The sequence below is a fragment of the Bidens hawaiensis genome, unplaced genomic scaffold (genome assembly GCF_021521415.1).
Source record: "Bidens hawaiensis isolate Kalapana, Puna unplaced genomic scaffold, B.hawaiensis_p1.1 tig00021372_1, whole genome shotgun sequence".
NCBI lineage: Eukaryota > Viridiplantae > Streptophyta > Magnoliopsida > Asterales > Asteraceae > Bidens > Bidens hawaiensis.
The window spans coordinates 98,778-121,775 of NW_027493317.1; the positions used below are offsets into that span (position 1 = coordinate 98,778).

Sequence of the window (22,998 nt, forward strand, 5' to 3'; positions counted from 1 at the left end):
CTTAATAATTCCACTTCATTATACAAAGGCTTATCATCAACTGTGGTATCTTTTAACTTTTGTTTGCCTACAAAAATGATACAAAAAATCAACAAAGTTGTCTTCCTCGTCACCAAATATATAAAAGGCACTAACTTATACAAAAAAATAATAATTATTATTATAAATACAAAATATTGCAATATAGATTATAGACAGTGTCACTGTACCTTGGGAGGACGCATTATTGTTGTCTTCCTTATCACCAAGATCAACAAAGTTAGGCTCTTCTGATTGCTCTCCAATTTCACCGTTTCCTTCATAATCAACGTTGGGTTTTTTCTTTCTAAACACCTTGATTGAAATGTTCAATAGAAAATTGGAATTTTTGATTTGTAAATAGAAATTGAGATTTGAGAATGGTGAATCAATCAACGGAAATTGGAAACATAATATAGGCATAAACCCTAATTGGATGACTGTTGAATTTTTGGAAACCTTTCGACTTCCCAAAATCCAAATTCTTTAAGTTTTCAAATCTCGCTCGAAGTTTTAATTGACTCGGTTCGTTATTCAATTTAAACTGGTTCTTGATCCTAAACGCTTCTGGCACCATTCAATCGCAGATCCGGAATGTCGTTTTCAATGCCGGAATCGCAATCCAAGGCGTTCTAGGACTGTGTTCGTACTGTGTTTCGGAACGGATGATCCGGAATGGAAATCGTGGCAAGATGCACGATCCATGTGACTATGATCGTGCAAACGTTGTTGGAGTCGTTTGATCTTCTTAAGATCCCGGGTTGGAACAGACTCTATCGCTGCCTTGGTCGGCAACTCTGCGAGTAGGACATCGATCTTATCCACCAGCACGTGAATATAAAACACTTCTATCATTGCCTTTTTTTTAGCGACTCTACAATCAAACAAGTATTCACCTCCACGTAGAGCCATTTGAGAACTAAAAGCTTCGATACCAACTGATGCAGTTTTAGAAGCGATCAATGACTCAAAACACTTTATGATAATTAAAGATGAATAAACAAACCAAATGTTCAAAGAACAATGTTCTTATAATTCATAATCAATCAAATACTAAAAATTACATAACCTTCAACCATAACTTATACTAAAACAAAATGAGATAAACATGAAAATAAGATAGGCACAAAATATTAAAAGATAATAAAATCATAATTTAAATTATGAGATGCTCCTATATCAGTTTTAAATATGATTTAATTTCTTCTCATCGATGGCATATTTTATTTTGAGGATTGACCTCATAATGCCATTTATGAAATTGAAGTTCACAATAATAACACTATATAAAATCTTTCAACCATTCATTTATTCAATCAATCAATCAATCAATCAATTATATTCAGTGGAATCTCACCGATAGTAAAACTATAAGTAGGGTCTGGGAGGGTGGGATGTAGGCACACCGTACCTCTATTTAATGGGATAGAGAAGTGGCTTCCAGGGAGACCCTCAGCTCTATAAAATATATGTGTGAGAGAATATAATAGGGAACCAAAGTTTAACAGTAATATAATTGATAATAGCACGTAGTAAAAATAATAATACTAATACATGTATAGATAGAAGTATATAAATATATGAAAAGAGAATAACATAATGGTGTGTGACCTAAAGATAAGGTAAAGAGAATCCCCTAAGTTAATTATTTCTCCCTAAAAATCCTTAACCTTAGTTCTACGTCTCCAAGAATCCCTATCCTCAACCATGTCCTCGGAGAGGTTAGGTCCAGAGAATCATGTCTAATCCTCTCATCCCAAGTCAATTTAGGTCGGCCTCTACCCCTTCTCCCTCTATAGTAATGTAATCACGGATCTAACATGATTCTTCATCTATCTTCTCTATAGTAATGTTTCTACGGGTCTAACAATCTTTCAACCAAGCGAATGAAATCTTATTTCATTGATATATATTCGTGGCATTAATTGTCGACTAGAACATATAAGCAAGAAACGCATGAAGAATTTCTATACTAAGGGTATTTTAAGATCTGACGGTCCGAACTTTTTGAATGAGTGTGAATACCGCATGAAGAAAGGCATTTATCGGTGTTAGCCATAGGGCAAATGATCTGTTACTCGTACACAGATTATGGGACGTTGAGAACCATTTCAAGAAATGTTGACAGATGCCTCGTTACTTTTATTGGTTATTTTAGTAGCTATGGATATGTAGACTTGATGAAATATAAACATCCAACCTTTTAAATGTTCAAGTTCTACCAGAAGGAAGTGGAAAATTAGCTTGGGTTAACTGTAAAAGAACTTTGAACAGATCAAGGTAGTGAATACTTGAGTTATGTGTTTAATGAACATCTTAAGAAATGTGGGCATAATTTCTCAACTTACTCCTCCAGAAACGCCACAGCTTAATGGTGTGTCTGAAAGGCAATGTTTCCTGACCCGGACCGGAAATCGACCCAAGCGTCTTACCGGGTCACAGATCGGACCGGAAATTGACCCGGATGACGTCATTATATATATATATATATATATATATATATATATATATATATTTGTAGCAACAGCCAATAATTTATTATTAATATGATATTTCCCAACTTAAATATAAGCAGATTATCTTTGAAAAGTTTCTTTTTTAAATACGTATGAATATATATTATGTATAAAATCAAAGGCTCATAAAAGCCCAATAACTTATATCATCTTTCATTTTATTAGGGTTTTGAAATTGTTTCTTTCCTTTTCCTCACACTTTAACAGTCGTCATCTTTCATTCAACCAAATTACATCTCCTTCTTCTTCATATCTACTCAATTCAAAAATTCATCCATATGTAAATTACTAACTACAAAATATGAAGAATGGTTATATTTAAGGCCGGTTTAAAGACCAACAACTATGTAGAAAGCTTGATCGAAGGTGGTTGGATCGATTGAAGGTTTCTTTTGAGGAATAAAAACCCTTAAAATTCGCTATATTCAAAATTTCCGGTCAGATCAGCGGTTCGTCGGTTCCGATCTGACCGCAAACCCTAAGAACCAGGCGGGTTTTTAGAAAACGGGTAAATAGCATGACCCGGACCGCTAAGAGTGTTAGTTCCGGTCCGACCGGTCTGGTCCGGGTTCCAAAACATTGCTGAAAGGAGAAATATAATCAGTCTATGATGTGTCGTAGAAATTTGCATCCCTCCTTTTGGAGTTTCGCTCTTCATACTGCTGCTAAAATGTAAATCTAGCTCCAACTTAGAAGGTGGATAAAATGCGTTATAATATATGGCACGAGCACAAACCCTAAGTCTCTTTACCTTAGAACCTGGGCTATGACGTTTACATGATCACCATTGACTCTTCTGAAAAACCTGATCACATAGGCAAAAAGGTTGTTTTCGTCGATTGACCGAAGGCATTTTGTTACTACTTCTAACATCCTGTTGAAAACCAGATTTTCATTAAACGGGGAGGACGTGTCTCGAAGAAACAAATATTCTCGCGTGGGATTGGTGATAATCATGTGGATCTTGAAAAAAATTGAGAACCACAAGTAACTAAACATGAAGTTGGAACAGCCTAGCAACAAAGAGTTGTTGAACTTGAGAGAATTCAAGAGTCGGTTATAATATCGAGAGTTTGTAGATGTAGTAGGAATAGGCAGAGGATCCCGAAAGATATATTTGATATCTTGGGTTTGTTGGTTCATAGGCCAAACAAAAATGATCTATCCCGTCCATGTCCTACGATCCAAACGACTTGCCAACCCATAGGACTTTAAACAACCCCTAACGGGCCAAATTAAAACCAAACATAAACCAAGTTGTTTAGATGTACCAAGCCCCAATAAACTGTTATGGAATAATTAGTAATAAATAGAACAAGGTCGTATGGTAATATGTTGATAGTTAAGGGGTGTTTTGTAATAGTTCGTTAGTCTGGTTTGTTAGTTTGGGTACTTAAATGTGTATTACAGTTAGAATCCCATCAATTGAAAATTAAGCTTTGCTTACTCTCTCTCTCTCTCTCTAGAACTTCTTCTCTCTATCCTAATCGAACCGTAACATAAACTAAATAAATCATAACAAATAAACGAGACAGTCCACTAACTAATTAAATGGTCACATAGAATACGCGAGAAAAATATAACAACCAACGATGTATTTACATATCCATGTACTAATGAAAAAAAATAACATACACCAACAAAAGTAGATACACCATCCCATGCATCTCATATATGATGGTTACTTTAATGATTTTACTTTTAAACACGGATGCTCTCATGGCATCCTTGTTCCCAATGGTTTTTTCATGTATCAATTTCATTCTTCACTGACGATCTATCTCCACTGCTGCTTAATGTTGTTGATACACTGTTATTGCTTTTCCTTTCACTAGTGACAGAGACCCGCGAACACACGAAATCTTTTAACAAAATTACTTCATCATTGGTTTCAGACAAAGGCTGCACATTAACGGTTTGCAAGTCTCTTATACTGTCATAAACGTCTATTCTACCCACTGATTGAATATCCATCAACACCTCCAACACCTCATTCATTGTAGGCCTCATATCTAAATCATATTGCAAACACCTAAAAGCCAATTCTGCAACTAATGTGATCATGTTCATAATTTCAGGATTCATATCGGATCCTAAAACTGGATCAATTAGTTCATCAATTGCACATCTTTTGATCTTGCTTAAAGCTAGGTTAGCCAAACTAATCTCGTCTTGCGACCTATCTAAGTCGACTGCCACCATTGATGATATTAGTTCAATCAAGACTACCCCGAAGCTATAAACATCACTTTTATCTGTTAATTGATAGCGTTGGTGATATTGTGGATCCAGATATCCTGGGGTTCCTTGAGGAGCTGTTGACACATGAGTGACATTATTTGATATGAGCCTAGAGAGACCGAAATCTGCAACCTTGACACAGAAATTGTGATCAAGAAGAATGTTGTTGGTCTTTACATCTCGGTGTATGATTTCCGAAGCATGAAGGTACGCCAGTGCACTGGCAGTTTCGATGGCAATGTTCATTCGTATCGGCCATGTTAGCATGCATGGATTTACTTGTTCCCCATGGAGGTGGTCAGCAACAGTGCCATTGGGAACATACTCATAAACAAGGAGTAGTTCATGGCTTTGTCTAGAGGTGCAACCATAGAGAACAACAAGATTTGGGTGCCTTAATTTGGTGAGGATCTCAACCTCATTCCTGAAATGTTGGACTCGATTATAGTTGTGCTCATGCAGCTTCTTCACTGCAACTTCTCGCCCGTCTTTCAGTTTACCTTTTTCAGAAACATGGAAAGAATATGAAGGGTGATTTCAAGTGGAATGAACAATAAATTACATTTTTGGTTGGACAATAAAGTTCTCACCATAATAAACAGATCCAAAACCTCCATCCCCTAGCTCACGAGAAGGATCGAAATTTTGGGTGGCATTTTCAAGCTCCTTATAGGAGAAAACAGAAATGCCACAGGAGAGACTTATGTCTTTAAGGTTTTGAGATTTGTTCTTTGTCGATACGTAGGTAAAAGGGTTGTTCTTACACTGACGCCAGATTATGAAGATGACAAAAGACAAAATGAGGATTGCGATTGATCCTCCTACGAAAACTACAACAAGTGAATGCAACACATTTAGCGACAGATTCAAAAAAATCATATATCTATCCGGTAATAATACATAGAATCAAAGAGGCATATCACCCAGAATCTTAATCTTCCTATCTCTGCCTGGATTTTCTGCAGCAACCAAATTCTAAAATATTAGAGATATTGCACAGAATTAATTTCAATACTACATTAGCCACATTAACTCTGGTGTATGAAGACAAATATCCTATAACAACGAGTTGGATCGTAGATGCAAATTACCCGGATTCGAACTCGGTGAAACTGCAACAACCAAACAACAAAACTTATATTAAAAAGAGGCAAGAAAAAAATTCACGACTATGTTAGAGATATCAATCTTGTGTGCCCATTATATGGTAAAAATAAGGGAAGACCAAATAGAAATAAAAGATGTAAAATACCCTTTTTGACGTCAAAACAATAAACAACTCCCTCTGCAATCCCACAAGAGCGGTTTTGGTCTTGGCACTTGCTACATGAATGTGATAAATTAAAAAAAGTGGAGGTACCGGGATAGAGAAGAGAAAATATGTTACTTTCATTAAATCCCAGAGCACTTGGGGTGTTCACAGGTAGTTGCACTACTTGACATGTGTGTGGGAGATCATTTGGAACTGTTGTGTTGGAGTAGTTATAATAGAAGTTGTGATCTTTGCATCCGTTGTAGCTGTTGTATTTATGTTGCTTAAAATATGTCAGATTTTTTTGGCATTTGAAGAGATTGATGAAATCAACTATTGAAATGGAATACAAAAGAGGTCTTGGACTTGGTGAAATGAAATTATTCATAAGTGCTTCACAGCTTTTATTTTTCACAAGCCCCCTAAATATACGGTTCCAGAGGAATAAACGACTAGAATTACCATGAAAATCAAACTTGCTTAAAATCCTATACCGATTTCCTCCAATTTGAATCTCCCCACCTTCCGCAGTACAGTTGACCTTGATCAACCCACATCGTGTGTCCGTGCCATTGTAAAACGGGTACTTGAATGTGGTCAAAGCTGGACAAGTGAATTTTACTGGGCAGATTGGCATAGAATTGTCGTTGGGTGTAGCGGAGTGAAAGAGTGGTAGTCGAGAGAGAATAACAAACACAAAAAAGATGAGAATCATGTCAATCCCAATAGAATGGATTAGAGAACTCATCTTACCCCCAACTTATCACTTGCATTCTTCATATACCATAATTGCATTATATACATCAGTGTTCATAATTTCAACCTTGGAGACTACATTTAATGAGTTTACACATTGACAACTTGAAGAGGTAGGTTTCAGCAGAGCCCAGTTGGACCCGCAAGACTCACCTTGAAGAGGGACGTCTGCGCAGAAACCAACTGGATCCGCAGGACCCACCATGCTTAGAGACGTGACGTCCTTACGCGCAGTACGCAAGCTGTTCCCGCAGGAAATGCCTCCCAATGGTGAAGGACTCTGCCTGTTCCCGCAGCTGCGGATACAAGCCATCAGGGAAGGCCACCCGCGCAGCAAGGCTACACGCACAAGGCACTTAGCTCTCAATCACTCAGTGTCACCTGAAGGAATGAGCAAAGCTGGGAACAATCCCGCACAAGGGCGGGAGGGGGAATACTCCCGCCCAAATAAGCCAGTCCGTACAATACGGGAAGATCTTCTGTACTGTACCTGACGAGGTATGGGCAAAAGATCTGACTAAAGATACGACAGCTTATTGACAACAGTATGGCAAGCAGCATGCTCCTGTACTGTATGTCACTATTAGCCGCTGCCTACTCACCAACTCCTGTCATACCACGTGCATAGCCGGCAGTTGGTGGAAAAGGAATAGTACACAGCAGGCCTGGTCACTATCAGCCGCTGCCTACCCACCAACTACCAGCAGGGCACGTGCGTAGGCCACAGTTGGTAGAACAGGAATACTATTCAGCAGGCCACACCTCCTTGGAAACCTACCTTCGGCTATAAATACCCCAAATGGTATGACCATCTCATCTTATCATATCTTATCACATTATCATCATATTATACCTGATATCTGCTCTAGCAATCTCTTAATATACATTTATATTTAAAGAGCAATCTAGTCTGATTCTCACGCCGGAGGGTGGTCACAAGGAGGAACCCCCCCTTCTCAGTGACAAGCTCACGGTGTCTGTTTTGCAGGTTATCAGAAGAACCATCTTTGCCGGGTCTAACCCCTCGTGGGAAACATCTATCTAACCCCCAGGTTACCCGTAATCTGCCAGGGGTCCGGTTGGTGTTTCTTCATTGGCGCCATCCGTGCATAAAGCTAGAACTTCATTTTTCTCCAGTTTTTCAAACTTCTGGAAAGATGGTTAAAGAAACTCCGGTAACCACAACCCCAGCTACTGGGGGGAATACCGGCTACACAGTTTTTACAAACACTACCCCGGTTACCCAAGCCGGGGAAAGTGAAGTAAATTTTACGAACACTACCCCAGTTACCCAAGCTGGGGCAAGTGCAGTAAATAATCGCTCACTGGGATTCACCGATACCCAGTTAGAGAAACGAACAAGACTCCCCCGCCAAACACTCGATGAAGTTAAGGCATGGGCGGAGGCACGTCAGAAGGAATTCCAAGCTGAGTTGGACGAACGCTTGCGTTCCGTCCAACAGGCTGACGAATTCGAAGAATACTTGGACGATGACTCGGAGGAATCCGACTCCGACGCGAACCCTCGCCATAGGGAAAAAGGGAAGCGTAAGGAAACGGACTCCCAACCGAGAAGGCATTTTGGAGAAGCCTTCAAACCAAAAAACACAGGTGGAAGTCCACGTGACTTCTCCAAAACATTCAGACCAAACGTTGCAAATGCGGGAACGTCCAAATTTGCAAGGGACATTGCGGAAGCAATCGCCCCAAAAAGTGCCAAAAAAATGTCCAGCATAGGCACATACGATGGTATATCTGACCCAGATGATCATTTGAACAGATTCATAGCGGGGGCAACCGTCAGTAGTTGGACGGAACCTACGTGGTGTTACATGTTCCAAATGACGCTTGTTGAGGCTGCTAGAGCGTGGTTCGATCGTCTACCGGTCAACCACATCTACGACTGGGCAGACTTCCAGCAGAAGTTTAGCCAACACTTCAGCCAGCAAAGAAAGTATACCGAGGAGCAATGGACAATCCTCAAATGCATTCGAGAGGAAGATGAATCTTTGCTAGACTTCATCACTCGCTTCAACTCGAAGAAGCTAAGTCTGGGTAACATTAGCGAAGATCTTGTTCGCGCTGCTTTTATTCAGGGCACGAACGACCCAGAGCTCATCCGCACCTTAATGGGTAAAGATGGCATGCCATCCACATGGGATGCCATCATGACAGCAGCTAAACGCTTTGCGGAAACTGAGAAGCAACTGGGTAGAGATCTCCCTCAGAGCACAAACCTCTACACCCAGAAAACAAGGGAAGACAACGTCCTTACCGCCCGATTAAACAAAAAGCGAAAGCTAGGCATTTGGCAGTCAAGGGTAAACTTTGACACCTCATCCGGCTTGCAACATCGGTTAGGCGGAAGGGATAACGTACGGTCGAACCAGAACTCCAGATGGACGCCGCTCACCAAAAGCGTCACCGAGATATTCGCCACTGAGGAGCTCCCATGGCCAAAGCCTCCAATAATCCGACATCGTCACAATGCTGATCGGAGCAAATACTGTGACTTTCACAGGACAAAAGGCCACAACACCGAAGAATGCATAGACGTAAAGGACATGGTCGAAGCATTCGTCAGAGATGGGACGCTCGCGCACCTCGTGGCGCAACGAACGCTGAGCAGGCTGATGCGTGTAGAACCCCAGCTGGGGAAAACACGAATAAAATTCCAGCTTCAATGTGGAGACTACATGCTGCGTAAAGAACGAGATCCCGAACCAGGTGCGTATCGGCTCGATGGCACTCCCACCCAACAACATGGAAGGGAGCTCAATTACACAGTTTGCATGTAGATCAATTCCAAATTTGTAAAGAAAAGGCCAATAGCCACTTCTAATGGAAATGATTCTCCTTAGAACATCGACGCTGATGATTTTACATTTATACTTTATGAACTATCAACACTGATGACGGTCTTCACTGCATACATAAGTGTGAAAGTCGTTGCGTGGGGAAGGCGGCAAAACCCCCATAAACCCAAAAAACGGCAAACCTTCACGCAGGTCAGTTGAAGGGGAAAAGTTCAGTCATCCCACTAAATGAAAGTGCCGGTCTATCCGCATGAATCATGATAGAGGAAACTGAACACTAACCTATTAACAACCGCGCGTCGAACGGTTAATTTATTCAACACGGATATGCCGGTTTTCACCGCATAATTACGTGAAAAGTCGTTGCATGGGGAAGGCGGCAAAACCCGCATAAACCCAAAAAACGGCAAACCTTCACGCAGGTCAGTTGAAGGGGAAAAGTTCAGTCATCCCACTAAATGAAAGTGCCGGTCTATCCGCATGAATCATGATAGAGGAAACTGAACACTAACCTATTAACAACCGCGAGTCGAACGATTAATTTATTCAACACGGATATGCCGGTTTTCACCGCATAATTACGTGAAAAGTCGTTGCATGGGGAAGGCGGCAAAACCCGCATAAACCCAAAAAACGGCAAACCTTCACGCAGGTCAGTTGAAGGGGAAAAGTTCAGTCATCCCACTAAATGAAAGTGCCGGTCTATCCGCATGAATCATGATAGAGGAAACTGAACACTAACCTATTAACAACCGCGCGGCGAACGGTTAATTTATTCAACACGGATATGCCGGTTTTCACCGCATAATTACGTGAAAAGTCGTTGCGTGGGGAAGGCGGCAAAACCCGCATAAACCCAAAAAACGGCAAACCTTCACGCAGGTCAGTTGAAGGGGAAAAGTTCAGTCATCCTACTATATGAAAGTGCCGGTCTATCCGCATGAATCATGATAGAGGAAACTGAACACTAACCTATTGACAACCGCGCGTCGAACGGTTAACTTATTCAAGAGAATTTCTAACAAAAGGATGAGGAAAACCTACACGCAGGTCAGATATAGGTAAAGTTTAGCCATCCTACTAAGTGCAAGTGACGGTCCTACCCGCACAATCACGAAAGAGGAAGCAAAACTTCAACCTATCATCTACCACGTTCAAAGGTTAACTTATCCTAAACACTTAGAAATTTCAAAAAAGATGAGGAAAACCTACACGCAGGTCAGATGGTAAAGTTTAGCCATCCTACTAAGTGCAAGTGACGGTCCTACCCGCACAATCACGAAAGAGGAAGCAAAACTTCAACCTATTATCTACCACGTTCAAAGGTTAACTTATTCTAAACACTTGGAAAATTGCTAATTTAAACTAAAGTATGCAAGTCATATAACGTTTATAAAGCAAGGAATCCAGTGAAAGTAGCGGTCTTACCCGCACAAAGATTTATATTTCATAATATTCATTACAAGAATGGCCGGGTAACTACCCGCCTACAAGAAAATAAATCTATACAAGCTAAATCTATCCTAGCAGTGGGAAGGGATCTTCAGGATCAGGCTTCAGGGCCACTTCCACTTGGACCAGCACCATCAGTAGAGCGTGGCAGTTCAAGGAAAGCTTTAAGGATAGCTAGCCCATCATCAGCAGCAGCAACTTCGTTTACCTTCTCCACCACCGGATGCGGGAAGGCGGCATACTGATTCACTGCTTGGTCGTATACAGCTTCAGTATCTACATCGAATAAAGGGAAGTTGGAAGGCGGGATGCCTTTCTCAACGAACCCTAGACCAAGCAGGAAACCGGCCTTTTCCCCATCCTCGTGAGAAGCGTTGAGGGCTGCGCTCATAGCATCGTCATAAGACGTCTCAGTGAAGACTCGATGCACAACCTACAAAAGAAAATATACAAGTATCAGAACCTTTTCTATTTACAAAGAAAAGCGTAAAGACATGAAAAGCTTACCTGAGACAACGCTTCTCGAAGAAGCCATTCCTTGGCAACCAGAGCTTCTTGGAGGGCAGCTTGAGCTTCGTTACGGGCGCGTTCGGCTTCACTCTTGTTGAGGTTGGCAAGCAACACATCTTTAGCCGCAGCCTCTTCGACGCCCTTTAGCTTACGCTCGGTATGGTCAAGCACCCCCCTCTGGTCCAGGATTTCTTGAAGCTTCTTCGCGTCCTCCATCGCCAAGGCATCATGAGCCTGCTGGAGAGCCTCTAATTTGGCTTTAAGCTCTTCATTCTCCAGGCGTAGAGGCTCAGCAACAGCTTCAGCCTTGGTGGCCCTTTCAGTTGCGTTCCTAGCAGTTTCCTTAGCCAGCCGAAGCTGTTCATTAACAGCTTGGGCAGCCTTGGAGCGAGCCTCGAGACGGGCCTGAACCTCAACTTCAAGGGCCTTGAACGCCTTCTCCTTCTCCGCCGCCGTGGCGGAGAGCCTCCTATTCTCCTCCCGGACAGCCCGCGCCTGAGCTACTTCCTGAAGGCGAGCTGCTTTTAACTTGTCGTTTTCACGACAAAGCAGCTCGACGCGCGGCTGCATCCGGGCCAGGAGAACCCGAAGCTCATTGCTTAGCCTACCCTCCTGGTAGCTAGCCATGGCTTCCCCCAACGCACCACTAGGATCAGCGTGACGAGCCCACTCCACGCACTCCACAAGGGTGCGAAGGGTTGTTCCTCGGCGAATGTTCCATCGTGGAACAAACACTTCATTGGAATCCGACACTGCAAAAAACAAAGAGCAGTTAGGAAAAGATGATTGAAAAATATAAAATAGGCCAAAAGAACCCTACGCACCTGTAGGGTCAATTACAGGCCGATAACCGCCGAACCCATCACCTGAACCCAAGGGAAATCCATCCAAGAGGTCAGGCAGATGGGAAGGTGGCAGAGGTTGGCGATACGCCCCATGCATACCTGAAGGATCGGCCGTCGTTGCCGATGACGGAGGAGGCATGGTAAAGGTCGCCGCGGCCGCCGCGGTCGCCGCTGCGGAATCCGCAGCAATAGTAACCGCCGGCTCGGTGAAAGATGCCGTAAAAATGGCACTCACAGCCGGCGGTAACGTCATCTCAGCTGGAACAGTCGGCTCAAAGGAGTGAGCAACTGAACCAGCGGAAGCAGGCGCAGGCGCCTGGGTCGTCGCCTCAGGTAGGCTGACCAAGCCTACCGTCATTGGCGGAGAGGTACTCCTCTGCGCTCCACCCTGGAATGCGTCAACATCCACGCCTGCGTAAAGAAGATAAGTATTAATGATGGAAAACTATAAAGTTAAAAGATAAAGGAAGTTTGTACTTACAGGTTTTCTTGAGCCGAAAGGTAAGGAGAGGCGGGGACGAACCCGATGGAGCCGGCCTCTTTGCGCCGCTCACCGTCGTCTTCTTGGGCTCTCCGGAGGTGACAGTCGCAGCCTCCGGAGCGGTGGTCTTATCACCACCGGGATTCCCCGCCACCTCTTCGCTCTCGGTCTCCGAATCAGACCGAGGCACTGGATCGGCAGTGGAGGCCACCTTCTCCTTCCCCTTCCCGCCGACAGCCTTCTTCTTCCGCACCAACGGAGGACCATCTGCGGATTCCTCATCAGAACATACGATTAGAGGAATTCCAGCAGAGGTTTCAACATTGAGGGGTCGAGGGTTGAATAGCGCCTTACCTGGCCGCCTGGCGCTCAGGATCTCGTGGCCTAGCGGGTAGACCTCCACGAACCGATCCGCCGTTTGTTCTAGGATGGGCAACTCGTTCTCGTCTAGAGCGCGAGTACCCATCCGAGCGGGACCGTCAGCCTCCCGCGGGTACATGAGCGACTGCAAGTCGTTCCCCTCTGAAATAAACAGGAAAGAAGTTAGAAGAGTTTCTAAATCAACAAAAAGAAACAAAGCATACCGTAAGGAACAAAGTTCGAACCGTATTCGAGGACGATCGGGATCTTCCGCGCATCCGCCTCCTTCCACACCCGGCTCATCCCCAGCATCACCATCCCGGACTCCGCAAACCGGTAAACCGAAGATTGGACTCGGGATATCTTCGAAAACCATTCCGCCTCCTCGTAGTTGGAGGCGTGAAGGCTGGGAAGTGCTTGCCCGTTCTTGAATTTCATGGCAAGGGGGATGGCGCGAGCGGAAATGAAGAAGAACTCCCGCTTCCACGAGCGAAGACTGCGCTCGGTTGCGCAGATCTTCAAACCCTTAATCCGGGTTATCAATGTATACCACCCCTGGATGCACCTCCAAGTGTAGAAGGTCATCAGGCGGTCAACATAGGGCTCAATGCCCAGAATCCGGCACACCCACTCGAAGTGCCGAATCTTGGCAATCGCCATCGGGTGCACCTCGGTCAGGTGCACACCGTGCCTCTCCAGGACACGGTAAACAAACTTTGTCAATGGGAACCTAAGATTCCCATAAACAAAGAATGCAGCATATACCCCGATCTTGCCTCTGGGGGCATCGTACACCGTCTGATGGGGTTCAGGAAACTCAGGCTCGAGAGACTCGAGCATGAACTTCCTGACGACGTACTGGTACAGATCGACAGGCAGAGCACACTGGCACTCGCCAGCAGTACTCTTGTCATCGGCTGTAGATTCGAGATCACGAGACGACATCTTGCAAAATAAAGAAGAAAACGATTTCAAAAGAATGCTCGACTGAAAGATGAGTATTCGCCGGAAATCGTTCTAAAGATGAAGAGAAGAGTGAAAGTGTGAATTACAAAGAACCCTCTCCCCCTTTATATACTAATCGCAATTAATGCGATGCATTTAATGAGGAAGAGAGAGAAATCGAAGGTGCAATGAAACTATGACACGTGGCAAAAAGCAAGCTGGCAACAGCTGTTGACAGGACGCATACCATTAATTTCGCGGCCACGCGCCCGAAAAATCGCGCCCACGCGCCTGAAAAAGCGTCTGGAATGACCAGGTACTGTCACGTCACCATAACTTCCTGCACGTCCTGACACAGTCAGAAGAAACCGTCGCACGACGTTTCAGACGTTTGGACTGTTCTTATCCTTTCACCAACTCTTCGAATTTCAAAATTCAAAAAGATTCAAAAGTAAGCGGGAAAATACCCCTTACCTTGGCAACCAAGTAACCGTAAGACGGATGCGGGTACAGTGTAAAGGCAAAACCCTTCACATACCTAGCGCTCCGCAGGGAATTGAAGCCAAGAATACCTTGGCAACCAAATAACCGTAAGACGGATGCGGGTACAGTGTTAAGGCAAAACCCTTCACATACCTAGCACCCGCAGGGAATTGAAGCCAAGAATACCTTGGCAACCAAGTAACCGTAAGACGGATGCGGGTACAGTGTTAAGGCAAAACCCTTCACATACCTAGCACCCGCAGGGAATTGAAGCCAAGAATACCTCGGCAACCAAGTAACTATAAGACGGGTGCGGGTACAGTGTTAAGGCAAAACCCTTCACATACCTAGCACCCGCAGGGAATTGACGCCAGGAATACCTTGGAAGTAAAGTTACCATAAGACGAGCGCGGGTACAGTGTCAAGGCAAAACCCTTCACATACCTAGCGCTCCGCAGGGAATTGAAACCAAGAAATAACATCCCCGCATAGCGGGAACGTCGAGAACTACATTGTTTGAAGCTCCAGGATGGAATTGGTGGTTTTAACATAATTGATCACTATGTTCAAAACTACCAAAACCCCATGGAGAATCCACACAAGTGGGACTCAACGCTCCTGACTTGCGAGGAGGTTACAGACCGACCCGCATCATACCCAAAGATCAAGCAGGAAACTCGGGAATTTCTGCAAGTGACAAGGACTTCCGCGGGAAGAATCCCCATGGAAAACCTTAAAAAACCCTTTTCAAAACCCTTTGCTTAAGTCCAAAAGTTCACCTCACTTTATTAAACACTCATGAGAAGAACATTGGACTGGGGGGACTTGAAGAGGTAGGTCCCAGCAGAGCCCAGTTGGACCCGCAAGACTCACCTTGAAGAGGGACGTCTGCGCAGAAACCAACTGGATCCGCAGGACCCACCATACTCAGAGACGTGATGTCCTTACGCGCAGTACGCAAGCTGTTCCCGCAGGAAATGCCTCCCAATGGTGAAGGACTCTGCCTGTTCCCGCAGCTGCAGATACAAGCCATCAGGGAAGGCCACCCGCGCAGCAAGGCTACACGCACAAGGCACTTAGCTCTCAATCACTCAGTGTCACCTGAAGGAATGAGCAAAGCCGGGAACAATCCCGCACAAGGGCGGGAGGGGGAATACTCCCGCCCAAATAAGCCAGTCCGTACGATACGGGAAGATCTTCTGTACTGTACCTGACGAGGTATGGGCAAAAGATCTGACTAAAGATACGACAGCTTATTGACAACAGTATGGCGAGCAGCATGCTTCTGTACTGTATGTCACTATTAGCCGCTGCCTACTCACCAACTCCTGTCATACCACGTGCATAGCCGGCAGTTGGTGGAAAAGGAATAGTACACAGCAGGCCTGGTCACTATCAGCCGCTGCCTACCCACCAACTACCAGCAGGGCACGTGCGTAGGCCACAATTGGTAGAACAGGAATACTATTCAGCAGGCCACACCTCCTTGGAAACCTACCTTCGGCTATAAATACCCCAAATGGTATGACCATCTCATCTTATCATATCTTATCACATTATCATCATATTATACCTGATATCTGCTCTAGCAATCTCTTAATATACATTTATATTTAAAGAGCAATCTAGTCTGATTCTCACGCCGGAGGGTGGTCACAAGGAGGACCCCCCCCCCCCCTTCTCAGTGACAAGCTCACGGTGTCTGTTTTGCAGGTTATCAGAAGAACCATCTTTGCCGGGTCTAACCCCTCGTGGGAAACATCTATCTAACCCCCAGGTTACCCGTAATCTGCCAGGGGTCCGGTTGGTGTTTCTTCACAACTCAACTTACCCCATCTTCTATGCCAAAACAATAGAAATTTCTTCACTTTGGTCATTTTTTTCTATATTGATCAAGACATTAAAGACTCTGGTTATATCATTTCTGTCCTCGTTGACCCTTTCAAACGCCAATAAGACACACTTGGAAAAGCTTCATGTGGCTACCATTTCCCCACTCTTAACACGTCTCAACTTACTAAAATCCAAAGTTTTAAGAAAAAAAGACAAATCTAGACTTCTTCATATTATTAAATTGAAAAGTTATTGTGGTATTAGTTTAATGTGTACGTTTGCCATAAAAGATTGGAAAGCCAGCAGTTGACTTGAAGTTTCTGTATAAAAACAAAAATTAGTTTTCAGATCTTTTGTGGACGTTGTGTGACATATGTCGTCATATTAACAAATGGTTTTTTTTTTGGTTAAAAGAGGATGTAGTGGATAGAGCTCCATATAGCCCCTATCAATTATTACCTTATTGTTATTTTTTTATCTTATTTATTTAAAATAATCCAAATAGCATTTTATTAACAAAATAAAATAGAAAAACTACATTAAAATTAAAATAAGTACATTAAAATTGAAACAAATACATTAAATTAAAAATAAATATTACTCATCGAGGTTATATTTTTTAATAATTTTATCCCTTTTTTTCCGCAACCTTTCGATCATGTCCGGTAAGGTGGTTGATCGGTTCCTGCAAAATAAAAGCGAGATCTTTGTCCATTTGCCTGTTGTTGAGTAGATTGGCGAACACCTTGTTAGAGTTAGAATTTTGTTGCGACACCTGAAAACATTGACTCCCAAGGTTGTTTAAATTGGCGAGTTGGCGGTTCATTTCTTGGAATTCTTTTCTAACTTGCTCACTTGAAGCAGCCGCCGCCGCCGACCCCGGCCATTCCCCTTTCCTTGACTTCTTCTACTGCCCGGTCGAGGCAAATCCACATACTCCTGCTCGTTATCACAAACTTCGTCCGCGTTAAGTCGAAGTTTCGAGCATCCGACTGCGGCGTTTCTGGATCAATTGAGCATCCTATATATATATATATATCTATATATATATATACATATATATGTATATATAGGATTAGGTTCATTTGAGAAGTGTTTGTAGTGCGAGAAGTGCGAGAAGTAATATCAACCAATCAAAATTTTTCTTTTTAATTTTTCTTTAAAATATATAAAAGGTATAGTAGTAACATCTACAAAATGTTTTATATGGTAACTATTAAATGTAAGAAGTTTCAAAACATCTTATATTTTTATTATTTTATAATTCATTTAAAAAATACTTTTACATTATTAAAAATGGTTAATTCAATCCATACCAAAATCCTGATTATTTGAATTTTATTTGCACCTATTTGATTTAAAAATATGTACAACGATAAACACATACATAACATATATTTATAAAATGGGAAAAAGAATTATATGTAATAATGATTAAACAATCGGTTAACAATCAACATCATACTTTATGGATATCAAACTAGTAAATTTGCTTCATTTAGTTCGGTTTGAACATTTTTTAACATGTTACAAGTCATTATTATTATTATTATTATTATTATTATTATTATTATTATTTGATCAACTTTATGTGTAGTTAATTACGAGTTATGTGTAAGTGAATATTGCTTACGTGTAGGAGAAAAACCATATTAGCTAACAATACGTGTAGATTAATATGAGTTATGTGTATGTGGATATTAGCTACGTGTTGATGAAAATAAAAGGAATCAACAGTCTGTGTAGGCAAAAATAAGTTATGTATTGGTGATCACGAGTTACGTGTAAATGAAAATAAAAATAACCAACAAGTTGTATAAGTTAATATGAGTTATGAGTAGATGAATATTACGTACCTGTATGGGAAAAATCATGTTATCTAACAATATGTGTAGCCCGCGTAGGTTAATATAAGTTATGTGTGGGCAAAAACGAGTTATATGTAGGTGAATATTACTTACGTGTATGAGAAATCGTATTTTCTAACAATATGTGTAGGTTAATATGAGTTATGTGTAGGTGGATATTAGCTACGTGTTGGTGAAAATAAAAGGAACCAACAGTTTGTGTAGGTAAAAATAAGTTATGTATTGGTGATCACGAGTTACGTGTAAATGAAAATAAAAATAACCAACAAGTTGTATAAGTTAATATGAGTTATGTGTAGATGACTATGTTTCTTGTGTAGCTGAATTTATTATCATTCACCTACATATACATTTTTTCATATATAGGTTAAAAATATCTCAAATAATTCTTTTGAAATCATCAACGTAAAATTTTTTATCATGAATATATTTTATTTAAGTTATCCTTAGAATATGTTTGATGTAAAAGTCAATTTCTTTTTTCTAGTAATTTGTAACTTTGTACTAGAATTAATGTGGAGAGTTATGTAGGATTAATTAGTGTAATTAATGGTTTCAAACAATTAAACATACAAGACATAATTACCCTTTTGTCATAAAAGTCTTATAAATTATTTTTCTTATTATTACAACTTTGCCATAATCATTACTTACCATTGATTAGGCATAATCAATAGTTGAGATCGACTTCTCGCTATAAAATCACTTCTCGAATGATCCATCCCGTATATATATATATATATATATATATATATATATATATATAGAGAGAGAGAGAGAGAGAGAGAGAGAGAGCAATGTTATAATAAGTATTTATTTTTTCTAAAATGTGTAAAAAAGTGATTTTAACTGTTAGATCTAATATATCACATACGCACAAGATTGTAAACAACCCTGGCATATTAATTGTGCAATTTAATTATAATCAATGTTGTAAAAGTAAGATTAAAAGGCCGAGTACTCGCTACAAGGTATGTCACCGAGGCGAGTTTCTGTAAATCCGCCTAGTTACTAAGAATCGATCAAATGTGGTCAACCTCAGCCAGAATTACATCTTATCGGTAAACTTGGACCGATTTTGACTAAAAAAATAAAATATAATTGTTATTTCAATAATATTAAAGAAAAAATATCATTTTTTTTAATTAATGATTAGTAATTTTTAGAATATTTTATATTTAAAAATGTATTTCTTTTATTTATATTGATATTCACCTATTTTGTAATAAATATTATTAAACTTATGATATTTGACAAATATATAATAACCAAATATTAATTTTCTTTATATTTACAATGTTCGAGTACTCTCCGATTACTCCCCGAGTACTCCGATTACTCCCTCCAAGGGGCTCGGCCGCCTAGGAACCGCCTAGCGACTTTTGCAACACTGATTATAATACATATATCTTTCCTTATAACCCGGTCAAACACATTAAATACATACTTAATATTAACATAAACACACTAACCCGTATAAACACAATAATCTGGCTGTAACATTAACTACATATTCATACTTTCAAAAACACACAAATTTCAAATCTAACAGAAACACCAGTTTCAGATATGTGGGTGTATGAGGGGAGCGCTTTTTTTTTACTACTGATAGCGTCAAAAACTCAGTAAATATGACTGGAGAAAGTGGTGATGATCGGAAAAGGAAGAATGGTGGTGGTTAACGGTGGTTCATAGTGGGTGGTGGTGGTTTGTGGTGGGTTATGGAAGTTTTTTTCTCTCAGATGTGACTAATTAATTTGATTATCTATTTCCAAATTTAATATAACATAGTAGACGATAATGCCCATGAAATGTTATAAAACAAGTGCAAAAATAGAACACATCTACCGAAAAACACTACAGGGAACCACAACCATTGGATGATCAGATCCAATGCTCTATATCTCTGCCTATACTTTCTAGAAATACATTACTTTTTTAGTATAATCTCACCCTATATATATATACTAGACAGGTGCCTGCGCGATGCAGCGGGAACACTGACCGTTGATAATTGTTTGATTTCAATTTTTTATGGTTTCTTTTTCGGTTTACGTGATCCTACTAATTGTTTATATTTAAAAACTATCAAAACTGGATCGCAAACACCACTACGTAAATGTTAATTTTTTTAACTAAAAAAAACTAAGAAAATATCATACTCAAATTAAAGAAAATAAAATTCTTGTTTTTATGGTGCCGTTTTAAAAAAAACATTAACGTATGAAAAAAAATATGATAGTTTAAAAGTCATAGGTGGAAGTTGGGTTAGATGTGAAATTAAAAAGAATATATAGTTAAAAGTTAAAGGGCTAATGTTATAACTATTACTTAAATTTACAAAAGTTAATTATACTTGAGGGGGTAATATTATAACTATATTTAAAGAAATTGAAGTTTACTATTTTGCCCATCTTCAACATGCTATGTAAGTTGTACAATTTGTTAATTAAGTTGTAAATCCCTTAAAAATGGGTGTCTTAATTTACCCTTATTTGGTGTATTATATATAGTATAGATATATATATATACATATATATAGGGTTAGTATCCTTTCATAACTCTATAAAAGTTAAGAACTTCTAAAAACCTCATCACAACCAAATATTTTTAGAAAATTTTATATATTAACATTGTTTGAGACTAGTTTTACCATATTTTATATATAAATTTTTTATTACATATATTAATCATAAGTTTACATATGTTTAAAATTTATGTAATAACAAATTTGCATATATGTAAAAAAAATTTAGATATGTGCAAAAACTAATTTTCATAATTGTAATCGTAAATATAGATATAAAAAGTGATAAAACTACACTCAAAAAACATTAACATACAAAATTTTTTATAAAAAACGTTAGTTAATAAATGTTTTTTCAAGTTCTTAGATAATATATATATATACACACACACACATACATACATACATACATACATACATACATACATACATATAGGATGATAGAAAATAAAATTGTTATTTTTAATTATAGTTGTTATTCAACGGATAGTGGGGGGAAACCAAGGCACAACCAACGTTGTGTGGGGAGCACCCCTGTAACATCCTACATTTCGAATAATAAATTAAAGAGTTTTGTTTATTTAATTGTGTGTTATTATTTAATTATTCTGAATAATAATAAGTTAAGTATGGTCTTGGAAAATAAAAGATGGATTAGGGGAATAAGATCCATGGGCTTATACTATACAACTTCAAAATCACACACAAACACTCTCATCCTATTCGGACCGAGATCCGAGCTGAAGGAATGACTAGAGTTTGTGTTCTAGCATCCACGGGTAAGCAAGAAACATGTCTAGATTCACGTGTTGAATCCGAGCCGAAGCAGAAGCGGCCCAAAAAGGTACGTTTTAGGTTAAAGGTTAAGTTTTTGAGGTCGATTTGCCCTAGGATTTGATACTAAGGCAAACCAGGCCTTATAATGAAAGAAAAATGTAAACTTGAACGTCAACAAGTTGCTTGGAATGAAAAAGGACAAATGAGTGACCTTTGGACCGTGTTAGAATGAGTAAACGAAGTTGTTATGGCTCGGAACTTGTAACATCCTACTTTTGATAATATTAATAAAGAAAATTTTGTTTATTTGTAACATCCCACTTTTGATTATAATAAATAAATAAAATTCCGTTTATTCAATAAAGTGTCATGTGTCGGTTTAGATAAATAAACTATAAGATGATGGACTTAGACTTTAAAAGATGAAATAAGAAATGGGATGGGCCTTAGGTCCATGTGCTTAAGGGAGTATAAATACCCCTTAAACCCTAATCATTTCCATTTTTATTCATCTCTACACCATAGCCTACACCATAAAAAACACACACTGACACCATCATATAACCCGAGCCAAGATCCAAAGGCGAAAACCCGAGTTTGTTGGTGCTGGAACGTCGTGACAAGCAAAACCAACACCAAACTTGACCGTGTTCGTAGTTCGACTCGTTTAAGGTACGTTTGTGATTAGGAATCGTTCATTTACTTTCAGATTAGTTGGGAAATCATAGATCTGTATGAGAATAATAAAAACGAACCCAACACGCCAAGTCTTACTGAAATTGGTTAACATTCGATGGGTTAATTGATTTATAAATGAGCCGTATGGTATATGTTTAAATCGCACCCTATAAACATGAATGTTTGAACGATTGAATGGTTAGGGCTTGTAGGCGCTGGGTAGACGAATCCATTGATACCTAAAGCGTGTTATTTCATCACGAAATGAGGGTTTAATTGCAGATTTGATGAAGGTTGACTGTGTATGTTCTTGATGATTTAGACTTTGACCCAATAGTCAAAGATCTGGATAAGAACTGTTGGTAGTTCGTTATGGATGATCGATTCATTACGCGTATATAACAAATGTGACTCGTTCGTGTAAATGGATAACGAATCTATCCATTTATACTAAGATAACGAACTAGACAACGAACCGGAATCACGAATCAGCTAACGAACCAGATAATGAATTAGGTGATTCGTTACTCACCAATTCGTTACGAATAAGGTAATGAATCAGGGCATGTTCAGATAACGAATTGGAATGAAGAATCAATTGATGATAAGATAACGAATTAGGTAATAACGAATTAGCTTA

The 22,998-nt window shown here is 40.2% G+C and overlaps 1 protein-coding gene across 1 annotated transcript; it reads right to left on the minus strand.

The window, feature by feature from the left end:
• Window positions 1–4,019: 4,019 nt before the first annotated feature.
• LOC143563358 (LEAF RUST 10 DISEASE-RESISTANCE LOCUS RECEPTOR-LIKE PROTEIN KINASE-like 1.1) lies at window positions 4,020–6,883 on the minus strand. Its single transcript, XM_077050915.1, has 5 exons — window positions 6,028–6,883; window positions 5,867–5,887; window positions 5,699–5,734; window positions 5,366–5,605; window positions 4,020–5,275 (listed from the first exon to the last, which is right to left on the minus strand). Exons 1-5 carry the CDS (start codon window positions 6,773–6,775, stop codon window positions 4,281–4,283), a joined length of 2,040 nt encoding a protein of 679 aa, XP_076907030.1. The 5' UTR covers window positions 6,776–6,883; the 3' UTR covers window positions 4,020–4,280.
• Window positions 6,884–22,998: the final 16,115 nt, after the last annotated feature.